Source organism: Pseudorca crassidens, chromosome 14 (genome assembly GCF_039906515.1).
Source record: "Pseudorca crassidens isolate mPseCra1 chromosome 14, mPseCra1.hap1, whole genome shotgun sequence".
Taxonomy (NCBI): Eukaryota; Metazoa; Chordata; class Mammalia; order Artiodactyla; family Delphinidae; genus Pseudorca; species Pseudorca crassidens.
The window spans coordinates 89958191-89979793 of NC_090309.1; the positions used below are offsets into that span (position 1 = coordinate 89958191).

Consider the following 21603-nt stretch of genomic DNA (forward strand, 5'->3'; position numbering starts at 1 on the left):
CATGTCATTGCAGAGCTGTTGACAACACTGCTGGTGACAATGGGCCGGGCAGAGGCTTTGCTGAGGGCCATGTGTAAGAGCTCTTGGCCTCAAGGTGGGACTCTCACACATCATGTAATGCTTGACCCCCTCCTTCTTCAGTGTCGCGTGGGAGCCCGCGGGAGACGGGAAGAGAGTCATCTCGTTGGCTGACAACCACATCCTGCTGTGGGATTTGCAGGAAAGCTCCAGCCAGGCTGTGGTAAGTAACAGGAATTATACAGTTTTGGTTTTTTGTATTTTTTTAATTTGACCTTTCAGCCAAATTCAGAATACACTTCTTGATCATATATGTTTAGAATTTTGACATTGTTTGTGAAATAATTAATGAACAGACTGAATCATCAGTCAAAGAATTGAGTGATTGTCTCTTTCAGGCAAAAGCTGTTTGGGATTCAGGCCTCAGGGCCATGTACAAATAGGACACAGAACCCTGGACGTTGACAAAACTCCCCCTTTTGGCCATAATTTGTCCAAAAGAGTTAGCAGGATATCCGAAATTATAGTCTTCTGTTTCAAGTATAAGTCTTTTTAATGAATGGATTTTCAATGTGTATTTGGTTAAAATCACCTTTCAGGTAGGAGCAGTCATGTAGGCAAATTTCCTGGTTGTGAAAATAATGGTTGACTGTGACCCAGTGACCTTTCAGCCTGCCCTCCTTTCATTCACGTGTGTGCACGGTCCTGAGGGTGTAGCCGTCAGGCACGTCAGCCATCTGTCCACGGGGGCGCTGGAGCCCTTGCCTGCACACAGGCTGTCTCTCCATCCCATTCCCACCCGTCCTGTCACCCTCAGATCCTGCCACCGAGGCCGAGAGTAGCTGTCTCTGCAAGTTCCCAACCAGAAGGTTACGTCTCTCTCAACAGGCCTGTTCGTTCCCAGACCTGTTTAATATTTAGCAGCAACCTTCTTGGGAACCAGTTTGGCTTTCAAATATTCATCACTTTGAATGCTTTGTCCTTCATAGAGTAAATGCTCTGCCAATTGGTATATCTTCATATATGATCCCTTAAAGTTTCCTCTTATAAAATGTGTTTTTTACATGCATTCATAATTTCATTGCATTTGCATGTCAAAGCGACAACTTTAGAGAGAAAACCAAGACATCTGAAATGAAAGCTTCTAATGCCACCCACTCAGTTGGGCCTGGGGCCCAACTGCCACGGGTTCATGAACGGCGTCTCTTGGACAGGTTTCTTCAGTGAGCTTGCATCTCACCTTATCCACTTGTTCCCGGGATGCGTGGTCAGCACTTTCCCCTCGTGGTGCCCACAGTGTTCATAAAGCCTGTCTTCACCCTCTGGGTGAAGAGATGCGTGAGTGATGATTTATCACTGTCGATACATGACCCAGAAGGCAGACCCTTCACAGTATGGGGTGTCCTGTGTGAGTCTTAAAGCTGCATTGTCAGAAGGGTGTCTCCCAGGCTTCAATGTGAACTTAAGAGTATAATACTTCAGGAAAGAAATCACTATTTTTATTAAAATTAAAAAAAAAAAAAGACACATCTCTGTATCATGGAGTAGAACACAAATTTCACCCAGACTTTCAAGCTCGAGCAGGGAACTCGAAGGAAACTGGCTGCCTCCAATTGTCCTTGGGGCCCCCACAGGTCTGGACAGACACTTGCACAGTCCCCCACCTTCCAGGGGGACTTGTGAGGCTGTCTGGGCCGGAGTCCAGGGGCCCCTCCCGTCCCCTAACTCCAGCCTACCTCTCGGTGGGGTGTTCCTCCAGACTGCACTTGAGGACAGAAAGGGACAGTGCTTTCCTATGAAAGTGCCGGGGCTCGAGGCAGGCTCGGGGCTGGGAGCCTGGGCCTGGTCCAGAGGATGCTCGGGGGCTGGCTGAGCGGCTGCCGCCCCGCCCAGCAGGAGGCACCAAGGGGAGCCGGTGGCGTTAGGATTCAGTGGCTCCCAGGGCCCCGACTTTGCGGGCCCCATCCTGTCATGAAAGCGTGAACACCTCTTCAGACCCTCAGTCATCTCGAAATGATTTTATGGTGGGGTGATTAATCTGTAACTTATTTTCTGCAGAGACCAATTTCGTTTTCTCTCCCCCTTTTTTATCTGCTGTCAGCAGTTCTGTCGATACCACTTTGCGACCCTCGGCTGGAGTATTTAATACTGAAACCTTCCTATTGATTTCGACCGTCTTCATACCTGGCTCCTCTATTTTTTTTCTTATTGTTTGAGGATATTGCCGTCTGCGGTGAATCTAATCTTATGCTCACTGCATCATTACCTTTTGCAATTAAATTGGAGGCTCTCTGCCATTTATAATCGTTAGTGGAGCCCAGGGGAGGGCTGGGGCGGAGGTTCCATGGGGTCCTGGACCCCGATGAGGGCCAAGGCAGAGCCTCCCTGTTTGGGTCTGTGCGCGTGCACCTCTGGGTTCTAGTTCCTTTCACTGGCTGTGGAAAGAAGCAGCTTCTCCTGAGGTGCAGGGACGGCAGAGCGGGAGGAAGGGGGCCCGGTGTCACCCACTCAAGGTGCAGGCCTGGGGGCATTTGCCCACAGGAGCACTTCTTTGAAGGGAGAGAACGGGCTTCAAGGACACAGTGTATTTTCAGAAATTTCTAGTCCAAGGTTTACAGCGTACCAGAGGAGGCCTGAGCACAGGCAGATGCGGGAGCAGGTGGTGACCGGAGAATCATTCCATGCAGCCATGCCCGCTGAGCCCGGAGCACAGAATGTGCTTGCTGTCTGGGGACAGAGCACTGGGTGCAGGCTGAGCCCCTTGGGACCAGGGCAGAGGCGGGTTGGGCCTGGTGGTGCGGCCCGGGCTCCCCACTCCCTCACCCGTGGCCCTATCTTCCCCGGCTTCCTGGGCTCCGAGTGTGGCCACAGAGAGGAGGGAGGCTTGCTCAGCGGGCCCCCGGTCGGACCCTGCGGCGAGGTCCTGGCAGGCTGGGTGCCCTCAGCACAGCCAAGGCCGCATGGCCCGGCCTGGGGGCTCGTCTCTGCCTCCGCCCTGATGGTCGCGGGACACGCCCATCCTCCGGACGCCCCAGGACCAGGGCCTCACTCCCGCCCCCCAGACAGCAGGGGTCTGGACAGCAGCCCTAGATGAGGGTGCGTTTCTGTCACTCAAGCCCCTGGTCCCGTTGGGGAAGCAGATCCTGGTGTCGCCTCCCTTCTTATTTGCAGGGCTAAGGTTTTTCTTTTCTCAACAGACTTTTATCTTTTAGAGCAGTTTTAGGTTCACAGCAAATTTGAGGGGAAAGTGCAGGAATTCCCCATCCCTCCCTACACAGTCCCCGGCAGACAGGGCAGTTACTACAGTGACGAGCCCACACTGACCTGTGGCCGCGCGTCTGCGGATTTGGACACGTGTGCTGACACGTATCCACCATTACAGATTCATACTTGGTGTCTTCACTGCCCTAAAAATCCTCTGCTCCACTAGCCCTCCCTCCCTCTAAGCCTGTGGCAACCACTGATCTTTTTACTGCGCCTGCAGTTCTGCCTCTTGCGAGTGTCCTAGAGCTGGGCTCGTACAGGGCGTAGCTTTTACAGGCCAGCTTCTTTCTCTAGTCACTGCAGGTAAGGTTCCTCCGTGGCTTTTCACGGCCTGACAGTTCGTGTGCTTTTAGCGCCGAGAGATATCCCATTGTCTGCAAGCTTCTTCATTTTGCTAAAGTTCCAGATTGTGCCTCGGGTGTCAGGTCTGAGGACCCTGTGAACAGCCTTGGGCCTTGAAGTTTTTCTCCTGTGTTTTCCCTACGGGTTTACAGTTTGCATCTCACATTTCAGCCATGGTCCATCATGAATCGGTGTTGGTAGACAATGCCTGTACCCTCTCTGGGGGCTCAGGTGAGGGCAGAGTCTCGGGGCCTTCGCTGTCCTGGGTGGGGTGTCTGTCTGGAGCAGAGCAGTTGTCGAGAAGTTTCCTGTCTCTCGGGGCTGCCCCTCCTGGCCCCTGGGCTGCAGGGAGCAGCGTTCCTGGAGCTTTGGGGGTCTGTCCCCAGGGGTGTTTCTGGGTTGGGGCCCATGTGGGAGAGAAAACACAGACCCTCGACACTGTGTGTTCCTCGTGCCCCAGGGCCCTCCCTGGTCAGCCTGTTCCCCACCTGTGTTTGTTCTGTGTATAACATCCCGGGGTTTTGCTGCACTTGGTGGGAGCTGTAAAGAAAAGTCTATCTGCCCCACCCTCCCAGCCGCAGGCGTCCCTGAAGGGAATTTGAAGGTCACAGCCCTCCTCTGGGCCCCTCACTTCCCTCCCTGCAATACCTGTGATGCCTGAGGGCATGACAGCTCTTGCCTCTAATGAGAGGAAAGTCCTGCCGCCCCAGGTGCCTCAGGGGCATCGCTGGCTGGGGGCAGATGAGGGGCTGTGGGGGCTCCCTGGACCCGCTGTGCAGGCGTAGCCAGGACTCACTGAGGGGGCAACAGCCTGCCCTTGCTCACTCATTTTAAAGTAGCTCCTTTAAAGAGAGGCACAGACCTCGGATCCTGTAATCTGACCCCTCGCTTCACAGGTGAGAAGAGTGAGGCCCAGGAAGCAAGGGACTTTCTGAAGGTGGCCTGGGTGACAGATGTGGGTCTGCAGTTCAGGCCCGCTCTGCCCCGTCGTCCCACAGAGACATGTACTGAGGGCCTCTCGTGCACGTGCGCCCAGCCGACCCTCCTGCAGAGCTTGCGCTTGGAAGCTGCGTGTCTTGGATGGGCAGCCGCATTTTGTCCTGTGAACGTGGATTAGATTTTGGGAAACAGTCAAAAGTTATTTGGAGCAAAATCTAGTAAATAAGATAGTTAAGCAAGCTTTATAATGTAAAGCTAGTTAGTGGAAACCATGTTCAAACTCTCTGAAAACTGGTTTTCTTTCTTTCTTTTTTTTTTCATTTTTATTGGAGTAGAGTTGATTTACAATGCTGTGTTAGTTACAGGTGTACAGCAAAGTGAATCAGCTATACATATATCTACTCTTTTAAAAATATTTTTAGATTCTTCTCCCATATAGGCCATTACAGAGTATTAAGTAGAGTTCCCTGTGCTACACAGTAGGTACTTATTAGTTATCTTTTTTTTTTTTATTGGGGTATAGTTGCTTTACAATGTTGTGTTACTTTCTGCTGTACAGCGAAGTGAATCAGCTATGTGTATACATATGTCCCCTCCCTCTTGAATCTCCCTCCCCTCCCATCCCGCCCATGTAGGTCATCACAGAGCACCGAGCTGAGCTCCCTGTGCTATACAGCAGGTTCCCACTAGCTATCTGTTTTACACATGGTAGTATATATATGTCAATCCTAATCTTCCAGTTTGTACCACCCTCCCCTTCCCCACTCCGTGTCCACATGTCTGTTTTCTACGTCTGTGTCTCTATTCCTGCCCTGTAGATAGGTTCATCTGTACCATTTTTCTAGATTCCACATACATGCATTAATAGATGATATTAGTTTTTCTCTTTCTGACTTACTTCACTCTGTATGACAGCTTCTAGGTCCATCCACATCTCTACAGATGACCCAATTTCATTCCTTTTTATGGTTGAGTAATATTCCATTGTATATATGTACCACATCTTCTTTATCCATTCATCCATTGATGGACACTTAGGTTGTTTCTGCACTTAGGTTGTTTCCGTGTCTTGGCTATTGTAAATAGTGCTGCAATGAACATTGGGGTACATGTGTCTTTTTGAATTATGGTTTTCTCAGGGTATATGCCCAGTAGTGGGATTGCTGGGTCGTATGGTAGTTCTATTCTTAGTTTCCTTTTTTTTTCCTTAGTTTTTTACGGAGCCTCCATACTGTTCTCCATAGTGGCTGTATCAATTTACATTCCCACTGACAGTGCAAGAGGGTTCACTTTCTCCACACCCTCTCCAGTATTTACTGTTTGTATATTTTTTGATGATGGCCATTCTGACTGGTGTGAGGTGATACCTCATTGTAGTTCTGATTTGCATTTCTCTAATGATTAGTGATGTTGAGCATCTCTTGATGTGCCTCTTGGCTATCTGTACGTCTTCTTTGGAGAAATGTCTATTTAGGTTTTCTGCCCATTTTTGGATTGGGTTGTTTGTTTTTTTGAGATTGAGCTGCATGAGCTGTTTGTATATTTTGGAGATTAATCCCTTGTCAGTTGCTTCATCTGCAAATATTTTCTACCATTCTGAGGGTTGTCTTTTTGTCTCGTTTATGGTTTTCTTTGCTGTGCAAAAGCTCTTAAGTTTCATTAGGTCCCGTTTGTTTATTTTTGTTTTTATTTTCATTATTCTAGGAGATGGGTCAAAAAAGATCTTGCTGTGATTTATGTCATAGAGTGTTCTTCCTATGTTTTTCTCTAGGAGTTTTATAATGTCTGGCCTTACATTTAGGTCTTTAATCCATTTTGAGTTTACTTTTGTGTATGGTGTTAGGGAGTATTCTAATTTCATTCTTTTACATGTAGCTGTCCAGTTTTCCCAGCACCACTTATTGAAGAGACTGTCTTTTCTTCATTGTATATTCTTGCCTCCTTTGTCATAGATTAGGTGACCATAGGTGCGTGGGTTTATCTCTGGGTTTTCTATCCTGTATCATTGATCTATATTTCTGTTTTTGTGCCAGTACCATACTGTCTTGATTACTGTAGCTTTGTAGTATAGTCTGAAGTCAGGGAGCCTGATTCCTCCAGCTCCATGTTTCTTTCTCAAGATTGCTTTGGCTCTTTGGGGTCTTTTGTGTTTCCATACAAATTTGGTATATAGTAGCATGTATTTGTCAGTCCCAATCTCCCAATTTATCCCTCCCCTGCCTTATCCCCTGGTAATCATAAGTTTGTTTTCTACATCCGTGACTCTACTTCTGTTTTGTAAATAAGTTCATTTGTACCCCTTTTTGTTTTAGATTCCACATATAAGTGATATCATATGATATTTGTCTTTCTGTGTCTGACTTAACTTCTCAGTATAACAATCTCTAGGTCCATCCATGTTGCTGCAAATGGCATTATTTTGTTCTTTTGTATGGCTGAGTAATATTCCATTGTGTATGTATATATACCACAACTTCTCTGTTCATGGACAGAAAACTGGTTTTCTTGTGAGACTCGTAAAAAGGTATTCCAAAATATTTTGAGCGGTGTCTGCATTGTTACCATAATAATACCTTTAGAGCCACAGCTCTCAGACAGCAGTCCTTTGAATTTATGTTTTAGGGTATTTGTTTAAAAAAAAGAAGCCATGAACTCTAAGAAAACATGGATTTAGTAACATATTTTAATATCATAGCTTAATAGCTGCATATGCCTTTTGGTTTTGTAAATATTGGAGACAATGAGTAGTTTTTAATCTTCCAGGTGGATCTTGGAAAAAATCATTAGATGCAGAATGGGCTGAACGGAGGTATTTAGCTAGGAAGTGTTTCCTGAGCTTGCAAAAGACTTCTTTCTATAAGAAAGAGTGAATGTACATTTAGAAACTAAGAGTGGGTGAGAAAAAGCAGCTGCTGAGCTGGGAGGGCTGACGCGCTTGTCACTGACATTGGGGTTGAATGCCTGCCGTGGCCACACAGCCTGGGGAGTGACAAATCCGGAGATGTTGTCTCTGCTTGTTTGTAGTTTGCCGCCAGTTACAGGGGCTGTAGTGTGCAGATAAGCCTTTAATTCAAATGTTCAGGTTTTCCTGGAATAGGCTGGAGCAGGCGTGGGCCAGTGGCTAAGGGGACGTGGGGGACGGGGGACACGTGGACATAGGAGAAACACCGACAGTTGTGTCAAGTCCCACTCACAGCGTGACCTTGGGCGAGTTGCTTGGCCGTCCAAGCCCCAGCGTCCACATCTGTGGAGTAGGGCAGTTTAACAGTAACATTATGTGAGGACAACATCCCCCATGGTGCCTGGTGCGCTGCGAGCGGTCTATGTAGGCCTGATGGAGGGATGCACGCACACGTGGACGGATCGAGCAGCTAGAATATGAGGTCTCCACAAGTGGATTACAACTGAGCGCCGGGTTGCCCAGTAGGATCCTAGTGCAGAGGCAAGAGGTACAGGGCGGAGAAATCGAGGTGCCGAAAAGCAGTCTGTGTTTACTTGGTAATTAGATTACTTGCCCCGAAGTCAGCAAGTGCTAATCACAGTTCAGACAGGAAGCGGCAGTGAGCTCTGCTTGGTACGGAGCTCCTGGTGCTCTGAGCTTCATTGTTCCTCCCTCTTCTTCCCTCTCCAAAGAATGACCTACAGGGAGGTCTGTCTCTCCAGCACATCACTAGTGTATCACTGGTGTGACAGAAATACTTGTTACATTCTCGTCCATCTTGGCCAAAAACTTTAAATCTGCCCTCACAACCTTTCCCGTTTTGAGTCTGGAGCCGAGGTCAAGCCCACATTTGTGGGTGTCGGACGCATGTTTTTCTCCACAAGGAGAGGTTGGGTTTTGGTGCAGCAAAGGGGAAAAGCCCTTTTAGTTCTGTTCTTCTTACAAATAAAGTCTTGTTGTAAATGAACTAAAAATAAATTGCAAATGACCTCAAGTTCCTCACCCGTGCTGGTACCTGCTGCCTTGTGTGCATTTTCTAAACACAGGAGGACTCTGCTTTCCAGGAGGCTGCCCTCAAAACCTTCCCGTGTCAGCTCTGTGGAGCGGGAACGCTGCTTCTGGGCTGGCAGAGTCCTTGACTGGGTGTGGGAGCCGCCAGCCCTGTTGGGTGTGGGTCCGGTGTGGGCCAGGTGCAGGGGAGGGGGCCCGCCTTCCCTGACCCTGGCAGCAGGGGCGGGGGCGGCAGCACCCTTTCTTCCACGTCCTGAGGGTAGCGATGGGCCTGGGGGAGTCCTGTGGAGCCCCATTCCCACCACGACCCTGGACCCACCCTGTGCGCCAGAAGGGGCACCCCGCCCCTTCTGCCCTGTCCCTGAAGGTGGGGCACAGCTCCAGGCAGTGTCTGGGCTTTTTAGGAATGTCATCTCATGGAATCCTTAGAGCCTTGGGGGGCAGATTCTTTAATATCCCCGTCTTACAAGTGAGACACAGGAGAGAAAGCCAGGCCTCAGAGGGACAAAGTAACTCGTCAGGTTACTCACTAGGCAGCAGAGCGGGGACCCAGCTCAGGGGTCCTGCTCAAAGCTCGGGCTGCCGTTCCCACAGCTGGAGGCATCCCCGACGGCGTTGTCTCAGAGGGATCACAGGTGTGTCGGTTAGAATGCATTTGGTTGCAGGACATAAGAAGTGACTTAGATAAAGAGGAGGTTTAACCATCTGCTGTAACAAGAAACATGGAAACAAAGCCCCTCTGGGGTTGGTTAATTCAGTGTCTCAACAGCAGAGGACCCAGACACTCTGCATGTTTCTGCTCTGCCGCGTCCACGTGTCACTGCTCTCCCCCGTCACGACCGCAAGGTGACTGCAGCGGTTCCAGGCATCACATCCAGATTCCCACCACATCCACAAGGAGAAAGCAGATTTCCTTCCCACGTCTCCCTCAGTTTGAAAGGAAAGCCTTTCCTGGAAGTCCATCTGTCCCCTTTTCAGGCACGACCATGTGTCCAGGCCTAAACCCGTCTTTGGCAAGGGGAGCAAGCCCGTCAGCCCTGGCTCAGGGCCGTCTCAGCCCCCGGGGGTGCTGTGGGGTCTGACGGGAAGAGGGACTCCGGTGGTGGTGGCGTCTGCTGTGTGACAAGCTGCTGTCTCCCGGCAGCTTGGGCCGGGGCATGCGGTGGACTTGCCTGCGTGGACACTTTATGTCTCTTACGCTCGAAAGCTGCAGCCCTGCTGTGGCTTCGCCGAGGCTCTCCTTCCAGGGGGTGCGGTGGCGCTCTCTGTCCCCTCTGGTCCTGCATCACCCTCAGTGCTGATGAGCACATGCTCGGTCCCGCGTCCTCTAGGCCTGCCCCCTCCCCAGGTCTGGTCCCCTGTTGGCTCCGTGGGGCTTGTTGGCGGGGGTGCAGCTTTGGTCTTTGGAAACTCATGCCTCCCTTGAGCCGCTCCTGAAGGCTCCAGTCACAGCATTTTGTTCATAGAAGGTGCCTCTCTTGCTCTTGTCCTGCACTAGTTACTCCTTCAGAGAGGATTTGGGGAGCCTTTAATCATTCCTTCTGGACTGGGAAGCACTGAATATTTCTCTTTAATGCTGGGAAGCAGAGTACTGTGTGCATCGCACCCTCTGGAGTTCTTGCTGAGTTCTGTCTCTGTCTCACCAGGAAAGCAGAAAAAGTGATTGATTAACCTTACGACTTGCACCATGCTGGCTGCCCTGAGTAGCACCTTAAAAATTGATGGTGAGATCTCTTCCAGGTTTTCATTAAAATCTACCTTGCAGACGTCTCAGCACCTGTGGGCATGGCGTTCTGTTGCCCTGGTGTTTCCTGCACTAGACTGTGCAGTGGAGCTGGAACTGGAGCTGGTCCTGTTCTGCACTGCGGCTGTGACACCTACCCTCTCTGTGAAGTAGGGGGCTGGGCAGGGGCCACCTCTCAGCTACTGAGTTCGCTCGGAGTCTCCCCTGCCTCAGGTTAACACCTTATCAGTTATCTGTGCTTCCTAACAAATGACCACCCAGTTAGTGCTTCCCGCTGCCCACCATGGCCATCACGTGGTTTCTGCGGGGACAGTCAAGAGCCCGCAACCTCAAGTCTCTCGTGAGGCCGCAGGCCAGGTGTCAGTGGGGCTGGCGTCTCATCCGAGGGCTCTACCGGGAGGACCTGCTCCCGAGCTCACGGACGCGTTTGTGGCAGGATGCGGTTGGACCCAGGGCCTGGGTTTCTCGCGGGCTGTTCCTCAGTGTGGGTTTTGGAAGCAGACAGTGCGTGTTAAGTTTTGCTGATTTAACTTCTGCTTGAGCCCGGATGGAGTCAGAGTAGAGCAAGTACAGAGAGCTTTGCTGGCAGTGTCGTTTGTTAGGATCCGACCTCAGTGCTTCGCGCACTGTTACGGATCTTCCCCGCTTGGCACGCTTCATGGTGCTTCCCACAGCAGCCTGTTCAAGAATTCACTCGCTGAGTTTACCGTGCCTGTCTTCTGATGATAGGACCTTGTGTTCATGCTTCTGAAGAGTTTGATAATGAATCCACGTGTTTGATAGAAAATTAATTAGAACACTGAATGTTGATTAGTTAGAAAATATACTGAACCCTTTTTTATTTAAGTATAGCTGGTTTACAATGTAGTGATTCACGATTTTTAAAGGTTATACTCCATCTATAGTTATTATAAAATATTGGCTACATCCCCTGTGTTGTACACTACATCCTTGTAGCTTAATTTTATACATAACAGTCTGTACCCCTTAATCCCCTCCCCCTGCATCGTCGCTCCCCTTCCCTCTCCCCACTGGGAACCCCAGTTTGTCCTCTATACCCGTGAGTCTACTTCCTTTTTGCTATAGTCCCTAGTTTGCTGTATTACTCAGATTCCGCGTATAAGCGATGTCATGCAGTATCTGTCGTTCTCTGTCTGCGTGGCACCCCCCGAGTCCACCCACGTTGCTGCAAAAAGCAGAAGTTCACGCTTCTATGGCTGAGCTGTAAACTCAGCCGTTTTATGTACCTGATTGTTGATCTTACTTAACTAGTCTTCAGAAAACTGAAATGGCGCCTGTACATGTTTCTTTTGGCTAGTTTTTTCCCCTAAAGGAGCGGCCATAAAACTGTTTCTTGGTTGGTGCTGTCAATGTGGATGTTAAACGTCCAGCACAGCTGGAAAAGCCGAAGCCCAGTGTGGAAAAGCTCACCCTGTGTGTCTGATGCTCGTGTTTTAGGCCCATTTCAGGGTATGGGGCTCTGTGCCGCTGTCCCTCTTCGGGAGGCTGTGCCTGTCACTGCTGCGGGCAGGGCCGAGATGCCCTCTGCCCACACCAGCTCACTGGCCGTCCCTTGTGGCTGAGAGTCCAGGTCCTGCGTTGTGAGGCTCCTGCCACCGTCCCTTTCTCCTCCGTGGCTTTGCGGTGGCCGCACCGTGTGGTCCCCTCTGCGTCCTGCCTGGGGGCCGGGCCTCCTCCCTGTGACCTGTCCACGCTCTGTGCCCCCCACGTGCCCCTGAAGGCGATGGCACCCCTGATCCTGGGCTGACTTGCCTCTGCTGCTCAGATGACGAGAGAAGGAGAAGCCGTGGCCCGTGATGCAGGGGAAAAGGGGCGGGACCACTGCCCATCCTCAGAGGAGCAGACCCTCCGCTGCCCCCAGCCCCTCGGCCCTTGCTCACCCCTCCCGGCGGGCTCCCCACCCGGCTGAGCCAGTCGACATCCTCCAGGAGATTGGGGGTGAGACTGAGGGTCAGTGGGGTTCCCCGTGGGGCCCTCTTGTGGGGTGTCTGGCGCGGGCGCTCCATGGGTGGCCGTCAGGGTGCTGGCCTGGAGGGGAGGCACTGGGAAGGCCCTGGGTTTGGGTCCCCGACGTGGCCCTCTCTGCCAAGCTAGCTCAGGCCCGGTTCTGCCCAGGTGGCCTGAGCCGCGGCCTGTGCAGCAGGTGTTGCCAGGTCCCGTGGGAGCACCCAGGCCCTGCTGGCCGGCGGCCCCCTTTCTGTCCCTCAGCCACTCTGTCCTTCCTGACGTCTCGCCCGGCCTCTGGCTCTTCTCGCCCCGCGGCGCTGTCCTCGGCCAGGCTCAGTTCTGCGCCCGCCATCGGGCATGCTCCACGGGCGGAGCGCTGCTGGGTGCAGCTCTGCGTGGCCACTGGGAGCTTCCTGGGGGTGTGTCCCCCTTCGAGGCCCCGCTTCCCCCGCTGAGCTGTCGGCTTGGCCGCTCTCCCTGCGCCTTCTCCCCGCTCCAGGCACCCCGGGGCCTGTCTCGGGTGATGGCTGCTCCCTGGAGGCTCCCTGGCAGCTTGAATGTGAGCCCTGGGAGTGCCCAGAGCGCGGGCACTTCCTCCTTGAGGTGCGGGTGGGCACCCCTGTTTCATTCCGTCGCCGCCGTGCCTGGTTGGGTCCCCCCGACACTAACACAACACACATGTCTCGCCCAGACCAGACTAACCCTTTAACTTTTGTGGAGAGGAGATTAATAAGTGGTGCTCGGTCTGTAATGGCAGAACAGGTATTTTAACTGGGGTCTTATAGAACAAGAACCCCCGCTTTTCCAGGGGGCGGGCTCTCTCCTCCGCTGCCTCGTTGGGCTGTGGGCAGGGGGTGGGGCGGGGGAGGGCAGGGCTGGGGCCCAGGAGCTGGGCAGGCACCTGGGACGACACAGGAGCCGCCTGCGCGTCTCCTTAGAGATGTGACATGTCCCTTCCGTCCCTCCCCCCGTGCTCACGGGCACAGACACCCGTCCTCCTTCCTCCCGTCAGCTCTAGCCCTTCAGTCCCCGGGAGGGGGGCGTGTGCGCCCGCGAGGACTTCAGAGGCCCATCATCCACGTGATTTGCTGAATCAGTGAGACAGGAAAATGGGTTTTTGGGAGAAGGATTTTTCTGGGGCAGGTTGAGACACGAAACTGTCCAGAACCGAGAGAGGCGAGCTGCCGCTGCCGGCTGGTCAGCGTGTCCTGGCTGGGCGACCTCTGCTGCAGTGGGTGCTAGAGTAAGTGGGGCTCTCACTCGGAAGTCGTTTTTAAAGACGTGCCCGCTGTCAGGCTTCTTAACTGGGCCAGGCTCTCTGGAGCGGAAACTGGCTGTTTTCCCCAGGTTTCTGCTCCATCCCCCCGCACTGACCGCCCACTCCGTGCGCCCACCCCGGCCGGGGCCAAGTCTGGAGCCCGATGACACCCTCGGGCCTCTGTCCAGTGCTGCCGTGGCCGTGCCCGGGTCCCTCTCAGAGGGTCCGCAGGGCGAGGCTAGTGTTCAGGGTAAAGTGAAGTGAATCACGGAGGGTCGAGTAACCTGAGGACCACAGACAAGCCTGGAGCCCTCCTGCCTCCAGACGCCACCGCGTGATAGGCCTTTGTGCATAAGATCGTAGACGGCAAGCGGGAGGGCCGGTGGGGCAGCGGGGTCGGGGGCGGAGGGGGCCCTTCTCCCAGGCTTGCACCAGGGCCCGGCCTCGACTGCGCTGGTGGTCTCGAGGGTCTCCACTGTCCGTTACCTGCTGGGGTTTAGTTAACCCCCGAGTAACGGACGCCGAGATCCTCGCAGCAGGGAGGGGAGGGCACACGTCTGAGCACACGTCTGGGTGGGTCGCAGCCTTTTGTCCTCCTCCACCTGGGGTTGGCCGTGCGGACCGGCGGGCCTTGTCCTTGGTTTTGGAGGAAGCCAGACGGAGCTGGTGCGTGTTGTCTTCAGATTTGAGCGGATTCTCCCTAATCCCACACTGGCAAGTCCTGTCTGATAGAGGCTCTATTAACGTGCCTTCTATTTTTTGCTGTGTTCAGTTTTATATTTTTTTTTTCCAAATAAGGTTCAAACATTCTTGCCTTCTAAGGGGAGGAAACAAAGACAGAGCTTCCTAATTATTTTCAGTAATTATCTTCAACGATAGCCCATACAAGATATCCTCTTAAATGCTCTGAATAGAGTTCAAATTACTTGTCTTTTCTTCTTCCTTTGAAAACATCACCCAATTTGCAGCTGGCCAGTTCGGCGTCCCTGGAAGGGAAGGGACAGCTGAAGTTCACCACGGGGCGGTGGAGCCCGCATCACAACTGCACCCAGGTGGCCACGGCGAACGACACGGCTGTCCGAGGGTGGGACACGCGGACCATGAGGTCAGTGACGGTCCCTCCCCTCCCTGCCCCCCGCGCCCATCCACCAGGGCTCGTGTGCTGAGGCCATGTGGCTTGTCTGTGTTGGCCTCGGGCTTGTGGGAAGTCGTACGCCTCGTCCTCTTTCTCCGCCCCATCTTGAGTGCACCCGCGCCATGGGTCCTGTTCCTGTGGGCGCCCTTCGGCGGCAGCGGCGGTCTCCGGTGGAGATCAAGGTCAGGCTTTTGTAGCAGCTCAGGCCTGAGGTGGTGACCGCAGACTCTCGGTCTCCATGGTCGGCGACCACAAGGTGAGGGCTGCCGTCCCCTGGTTAAGCATGGAGCTCGACCGTCTCAGCACCTTCAAGATGCACACCCATGGGGCGGTCGTAGTTTGTCATTTAAGTCATTACACACACAGCTAGTGCTTCTAATGGGACATGGGAGAGCTGCTTTTCTGTGCCAGGTGTGACGTTGACAGCAAAGGAGTGGTGGTGTGCACACTGTTGTCATGGCAACAGGGCCCTGCAGTCTTTTTTAAGATACAGTTTATCCCCTCAGCACACCGTAATTTATCACTAAGCCACAAAGATGGATGTCGTGAAATAGCTTGTGTTGCCTTTGAGGGTGGGGACCCAGCTTTAAATCTAGGTCCACGGCCCCTCTGAAAGCGCAGGGGGTAATCAGTATTCGACGTGTGTGTGTGTGTGTGTGTGTGTGTGTGTGTGTGTGTGTGTGTCTGTGCGGGGGCGGGGCGGGGGGGGGTTGTTGGGTTTCCTATCAGAAGCTGAAAGCTGTGCGCTTGGATGTGGGAACTGGAATCCATTCCTCCAGGGCCTGTGGCTATCTTTTTCCGTTTTCATTGTTCTTTGAAGGATGTGTAGATTTCGGTATCTAGATGAGAACCTTGAAGACTGACATTACAGACCCCAAAGCCAGGGGGCAGGAGGGGCCCTGGGAGGCAGCGCCCTGCTGCCCCCTTGCCTGCCGTCCCTGGGGGGGGATGGGCAGCAGGCGACCCGGGAGCTCTTCTCCTTGGCGTTGTGTCTCTTCTGCAAACAGCCTGGGTGTTGGTGCTTTCAGTGCTGCTTCTGGAATGTATTGTGCTTTTGTATTCAGATCGCTGCCCCCAGAGCCCCAGGAAAGCCTGAGTCGATACCCTCTGCCTGTGTGACTCCCGCCAGCTCCCTAGGACCTCGCCGGGCTTAATTTTATTCATTTCCCTGTTTCACTCGGAAGATCTTAAGGTTCGGGTATCTTATTTTAGGAAAAAATATTAGGCTGTTGGGAAGGTTCAGGATGTAAAAACCGGTTCAAGATTTAAAAGTGGTTTGGGGCCAGAAAACCCAACATGGGAGAAAAGATGAAAAGGACTGAGGTCATCTGGCGTGAGATGGGACTGTGGAGACCTTGGTTTCGGGCAAGGGAGCTGGTTACGGGAGCAGTCCCAGTGGGAGCCGTGCAGAGCACGAGGTCCAGTGTTTGCAGGAGAGGTGAAGTCACAGCCGAGGGAGGAAGTGGAGCGGGCAGAGTGGACGGGGTGTCTCGCGGGGCCGGCTCTGGGGCTGGCGGGGGCCCCTGTCCATCCTGCTGGGACACAAGCTCTTCGTCTGAAGCCACTGTCCTGCCTCAGGTGACCTGCACCTCTGGTTTGCGTTTGTGATATCAGAGGGGGTCGCTGTAGGAGATGGAATATTCTGATTCCACACCCTGCAAGGAGCAGCCTGGAGGTGGATGGCGGGGCTTCAGTTAGGTCTGTGTGTTCATGTGTGCCTGCACCTCTGTGCACACTGGTGCACCCACATGTGGGTGTGTACACGTGCATGCGTGGGCATAGGTACCCATGCGTGTGCATGTGTGTACGGCTGGTGTGTGCATGCTTGTGCATTGTGTACACACGTGCAAGCATGCACACGTATGGGCACACGTGAGCTCTGAACAGCGGTGGGGCCGATTCGGCCCCATGCCCGCCCTCGCCCAGTGTCGGCACTGGGTTGTGTGCGAGGATGAGGCCCAGCCGTGACGAGCACTGTTTCCTTCGGTGTTTCTACAGCTTTCCCAACCTTTCCTTCCTTTCTCTGTCTCCATCTCCCGACACCAACAGCGCTGTATTCCGCTTCCCAGCCCCTCCCTTTTCCTTCTGTCTCACTGCGTCCTTCCAGACGTTGGTCAGCCTTTCTGTCCGGAGTCTGTCTCTGCTTCTCCGTGGCAGTCTCATCCCTCCGGATCGCTCTCATCCTCAAGATTCCAGGTCACACCTTTGAGCGCCGCCAACCAGCCACCCTTCTGCAGGGTCGCAGGCGTGGCCTGCGCACAGGAGCGCCCCGCCTGGATCCTGCGCTGGACGGCGTCCGGGAGAAGGTGCAGGGTGCAGTCACTGGCTTCCCTCGTCCCACCTCTTACCTGTGCCCATCCCCTCCGCCCCTGCACAGCCAAATCTACTGCATTGAGAGTGCACACGGTCAGCTGGTGCGGGACCTGGACTTCAACCCCAACAAGCAGTACTACCTGGCCAGCTGCGGGGATGACTGCAGGGTGAAGTTCTGGGACACCCGCAACGTCACCGAGCCCGTCAAGACGCTGGAGGAGCACTCCCACTGGTGCGTTCCTCGCGGCCGCTTGGGGGAGGGGCTTAGGCAATTTATTTTGCTAATTACTTCACCGTTTGGAAAGGCACAAACCAGCTTAGTTTGTGCTGCTGTGAATCATTCAATCAACCCCGTTTTATTTTTCCTAAAGGAACGCTAATTCCAACTCTGAATGTTTGTGATTCGTAAACATAGGAAAAGGAGGAAAACACTAGATTCTGTTTTCTCTTGAAATAGTGCCGGTTCAAATAGGCAAAAATGAGCATGCACAGATGTCCACGTGGCACTGTGCACAGCGCAGGGAGGCCGGGAGCTGCCCAGGGCCTGGCAGCAGGGGATTGGTCAAGTCCGTCCAGTGGCGTCACTGCAGCGGGGATGGCGCCACTCTCAGAGGGAGTGCGGGATGGCCGTGTGCAGGGACATGCAGAGTGCCCAAGACGGGCCGTTCTCCCTGAGATGCTGTTTTTACGTATATGCCATGTGCTGGCTACTTTTTGCTAAGTGAAAGAGATCGAGTCATAGAAAATCGTGCATAGTATGAGGCAGTTTTTATTCAAATAAAGCATGTTGTGTGTACATGCTTGTGTGTGCTTGTATGTATGTGTGTGTGCTTACGTGTTTGTCTCCATGCATGTGCTTGTGCATGTGTGCATGTTCGTGTGTACTGGTGTGTGTATGTATGCTTCTTTGTGCATGCGTATGGGTGTGTATGCTTGTGTGTGTGTGCACTTGTGTGCATGTGCATATCTGTGTGTGTGTGTATTTACCACCTGAATGCTGGAGTATGGTTTGGACAGGTTCAGTGAGTGGCCGTAATTCCTGCGGTCTGGGGAGGCGCTCCGTCCCCTGGCCCCGAGCAGCAGTCCGGCTCTCTGCTGTCCCCTGGGTCCGCCGGCGGGCGGCCCAGCTCACAAGCTCTTGGGCCTAGTGACCCGGCCAGAGAGCAGCCCTTGGGAGGCTGCCCTGGGGTGCGACCTATGTCACAGGTTCTCTCTAGTCCGTATTTTGCTTCTTGGGCAGCCTTTGCCTTTAGAATTCTGGAAAGCCTGTGTGGCTCCTGAGCAGTAAACCTCCCCCCTGGGATCCGTGCTGCCATTTGGTCTCCGTTAGTCAGGATTCAGAAGGTTTCAGAGCCGTGCCGCGCGCCTGCCCCTGCTGGGAGCCACCCACTGATAGACGAGCGGGTGGGACCCGGCCTCCCTGTCCTCCCACAGGGTGTGGGGCGTCCGATACAACCACTCGCACGACCAGCTCGTCCTCACGGGCAGCAGTGACAGCAGGGTCATCCTTTCCAACATGGTGTCCATCTCCTCCGAGCCCTTCGGCCACCTGGTGGATGACGACGACCTGAGCGAGCAAGAGGAGAGGTGAGCGCGCTCCGGTGCGGCGGCTCTCGGTGCATGGGCGTGGCTCGGTCCCTGCGGCTGGTGTCGGGCGTGTCCACCCGCAGGCGCGGGCTGCGGGCCATGGAGTCATGGAGTCGGGTAGGGCAGCCGAGCCGCGCCGTCCGTCCGCTGTGGCCTCTGAAACGCGTGTCTGTCCACGTTCTTACTGAGCGTCACACGTAAGGTTGTGAGGACCGTGGCCCGTCTGCAGCCCTGGGGAGTGAGAAGCGACCTCCGCCGGCCCTCGTAACACCCTGTGGGAGAGGCAGTGGCGGGCGTCCCTCCTGGCCGTGCCGTCCTGGATCGGGTCGTGGACTGGCCACCCTCGCTGGCAGGTGTCAAGGCGAGGACCTCGGGCCCAGACCTGGCCCGGCCCCCCCGCACTGCTTCCCCCGAGACGCTGGGCGCCGTGCGGGAAACCTCGCTGACTGTTCCCACGGCTTCACCATGTTGGCTGAGTATTTTCCAAACTCTTTCCAATCCTAATTGCTCTGCTTGGAGGCTCTCTCTTCACAATGGGGTCGCACCCCAAGACTTGTGGGGTCCTGGGGTTCGGGGCTCACACAGGGCGGCCTGGTCCAGGGCAGCGGTGGCGGGGTGAGCCCGTGTCCTTTGTCAGCAACGTGGGTGTAAAGGAGACACGTCTTGTTCCTGGAGTAGATGCACCTTCGTGTGCGGCGGCTGCTTCCTGTTGTGATTCAGATCGTGGAGTTGAGTCTCCCGCCTCCAGGGGAGGAGGTTCTGGAATAAAACCCTGTCGAGCTGAGTGGCCTGAGCCGTAAAATACGAGAGGGGTTTGTCGTTCTGTTTGGAGACTCTTCACACTTCTGCTGTCTGATTTCTTCCTCTGCCCACCTGAGATGAGCCTAGAATTCCTGTGTGAGAAGCTGGCTGGTGGCAGTCTACCGATTGTCTCTCGAGAGAGAAACACAATCATTTTTCTGTTCAAACTGAGTATTTAGATGCAGTTGCAGCGGCTTCAGTCTGGCAACCTACCACGTGCAGGGCTTGGATGTTTCCTACTGTCCTCTCTTCTCACGGCCAAGCAGGCGTCCGAGCCCTGTCTGTACCGGGAACAGAGCTGGTGGCCCCTTCGTTGGCCCCGTGTGTTAATCCAGGGGTCCTGCCTGCACGTGGGCAGCTTCAGAGAAGCGCACTAGGAAGGAAGGCGCGTGTGGCTGGCAGGCGTGCCGGGCAACGGCACTGGTGCGAGGTGCCTCCACGGTTTCCCGCAGGCCTGCTCCTGGGGTTGGTCCCCATGTCTCAGTGAGTTCAGGAGAATGGGAGTCCCCTGAGGACTTGTATGCGGTGTCTGTACCCGGGCATTTGCTGGCCACCGCAGGTTGGCTTCCTGGGAGGGTCGGGCCGTGGGATGCCTGAGGGTCCGAGCCGGGGGGCACATGGAGCGGGCTGTCTCCTGGGGAAAGTCCCAGATTGCTGAGAGCTCCTTGGGTAGAAAGAGCCACGAAATGGGGAGAAAAATGCTGAGGAGGCCCTGCTGGGTGGAGAAGCAGCCCGGCACGTGGCAGGCCTGTGACCTCGGAGGCCCAGGCGGGCGGCCCAGCTCCGCATGCTCCCACACAGGGCTGCGCACGTGAGCACCGCCCGGGCAGGCGTCCCAGGGAAGGGGCTAGCGACTCTCATGTGAACGGGGTGCCGGGAGGTGTCACAGCCCAGGCCAGGGCCTGCCGGCCCCTCACCCTCGTCCTGAGCAGGGCTCCCCATGCCCACCCCAGGGGCCTGTGCCGGCCGGTCCCCAGGTCCCTCTGGCAGACGTCACAGGAGTTTTGGCTGTTGTCCACTTAGCCCCATGAACGTTCCCCAGCCCCCGTTCCCTGAGCCCGAGCACGTCCTGCTGCAGAGCCGCGGAGGGAGGTGTTAGGCGGTAGGGGGCCCCCCACGAGCCGCGAGGGCCCACGGCTGGGGATGGGATGGCTCTGGGCTCCCGCAGGGGCACCCCCGTTGGCCCCCTCGGCTCCTGGGGACTGCCCGATTGCGCAGGTGAGAAGACCAGGCCTGCTGCCACCGCTGGGCAGGGCGCCCGCCTCACTCACGCACGCGTGTCTCTGGTGCCTTATAGGAGCCAGGAGCCTCCCCAGGACAGCGTCATTGCCACCTATGAGGAGCACGAGGACAGCGTGTACGCCGTGGACTGGTCCTCAGCCGACCCCTGGCTCTTTGCCTCCCTGAGCTATGACGGGAGGCTGGTCATCAACAGGGTGCCCCGGGCGCTGAAGTACCACATACTGCTCTGACCCGCCAGGCCGTCCTTGGGCAGCTTCCCAGCCGCAGGCAGCCGTGTGGCGGGTGTTGGCTTTCCAGGCGGAGCCCCGTCTGGGAGAGCCAGCATCACTCTGCTCTGATGCGAGCACCTGTGAATAGTGACGGAGCATCTGCCAGCCGACCACTGGCACCTGAAGCCTCCACTTGATGGAAGCGGAAACACCGTCCCCAGACCGAGCTGGGGCTCCGCGGGCTGGCCTCTGCCTGGTCACTGCCTACTTCCTCTTCTTGCTTTTAAGGCTGTCGGGAGTCTCACTGTAATTTGCTTCCATAATGTTGACTCATCTTTCTCTCAAGATTAAAAATGAAATAAAAGGAGCAGGGCCATGCTGCATGGGCTCCAGCTCTTTCTTTAGGAGCTCTGCCTCCGGTATGGCCCCATCACCCGGTCTCTGTTAATTTTCTCCGTGCTGGCCCAGAAAAAAAGGCAGATGGGCCTCCCGTGCTTCGTCCTGGGCTTGACCTGCCCATGCTCGGGCCTGGTCTGGGGGAGCCCTGACGCTGTCAGTGACCAGGGGTCTCCTGCCGGCCTTGGGCCCCGTCCCCGGGCATGGTGCCCCACTGGGTCCTGTTCCTTTACTCCGATAGCATCCTCATCGCCTGGAGGTCACATGCGTGTTCCCGGGTCATGCAGCACGCTTACCTGTTGAAACCCCACGTTGTCAGATGATCCTAAAACTCTGAGCACGGGACTCTTGCCTATTCCTCCTCCCGCGGGTCCAGGGGTCTGTTCTGGGCGTGGCCTCACCTGCCCAGGTGTCGCGTCTGTACCGAGATGGCTG

At 54.7% G+C, this 21603-nt stretch overlaps 1 protein-coding gene across 4 annotated transcripts in view; it reads left to right on the top strand.

Annotated features, from left to right (window-relative positions):
• Positions 1-21153, top strand: part of EIPR1 (EARP complex and GARP complex interacting protein 1) — an 89122-nt gene extending 67969 nt beyond the window's left edge. For all 4 annotated transcript variants that reach the window (XM_067703791.1, XM_067703790.1, XM_067703793.1 and 1 more), the window contains 5 exons: positions 142-241; positions 14454-14590; positions 16998-17165; positions 18368-18520; positions 20619-21153. In XM_067703791.1, coding sequence (XP_067559892.1) covers positions 142-241; positions 14454-14590; positions 16998-17165; positions 18368-18520; positions 20619-20793 — 733 coding nt within the window. In that variant the 3' untranslated portion in view covers positions 20794-21153. The remainder of the gene's footprint in view (positions 1-141; positions 242-14453; positions 14591-16997; positions 17166-18367; positions 18521-20618) is intronic.
• The last annotated feature ends 450 nt before the right edge of the window (positions 21154-21603 follow it).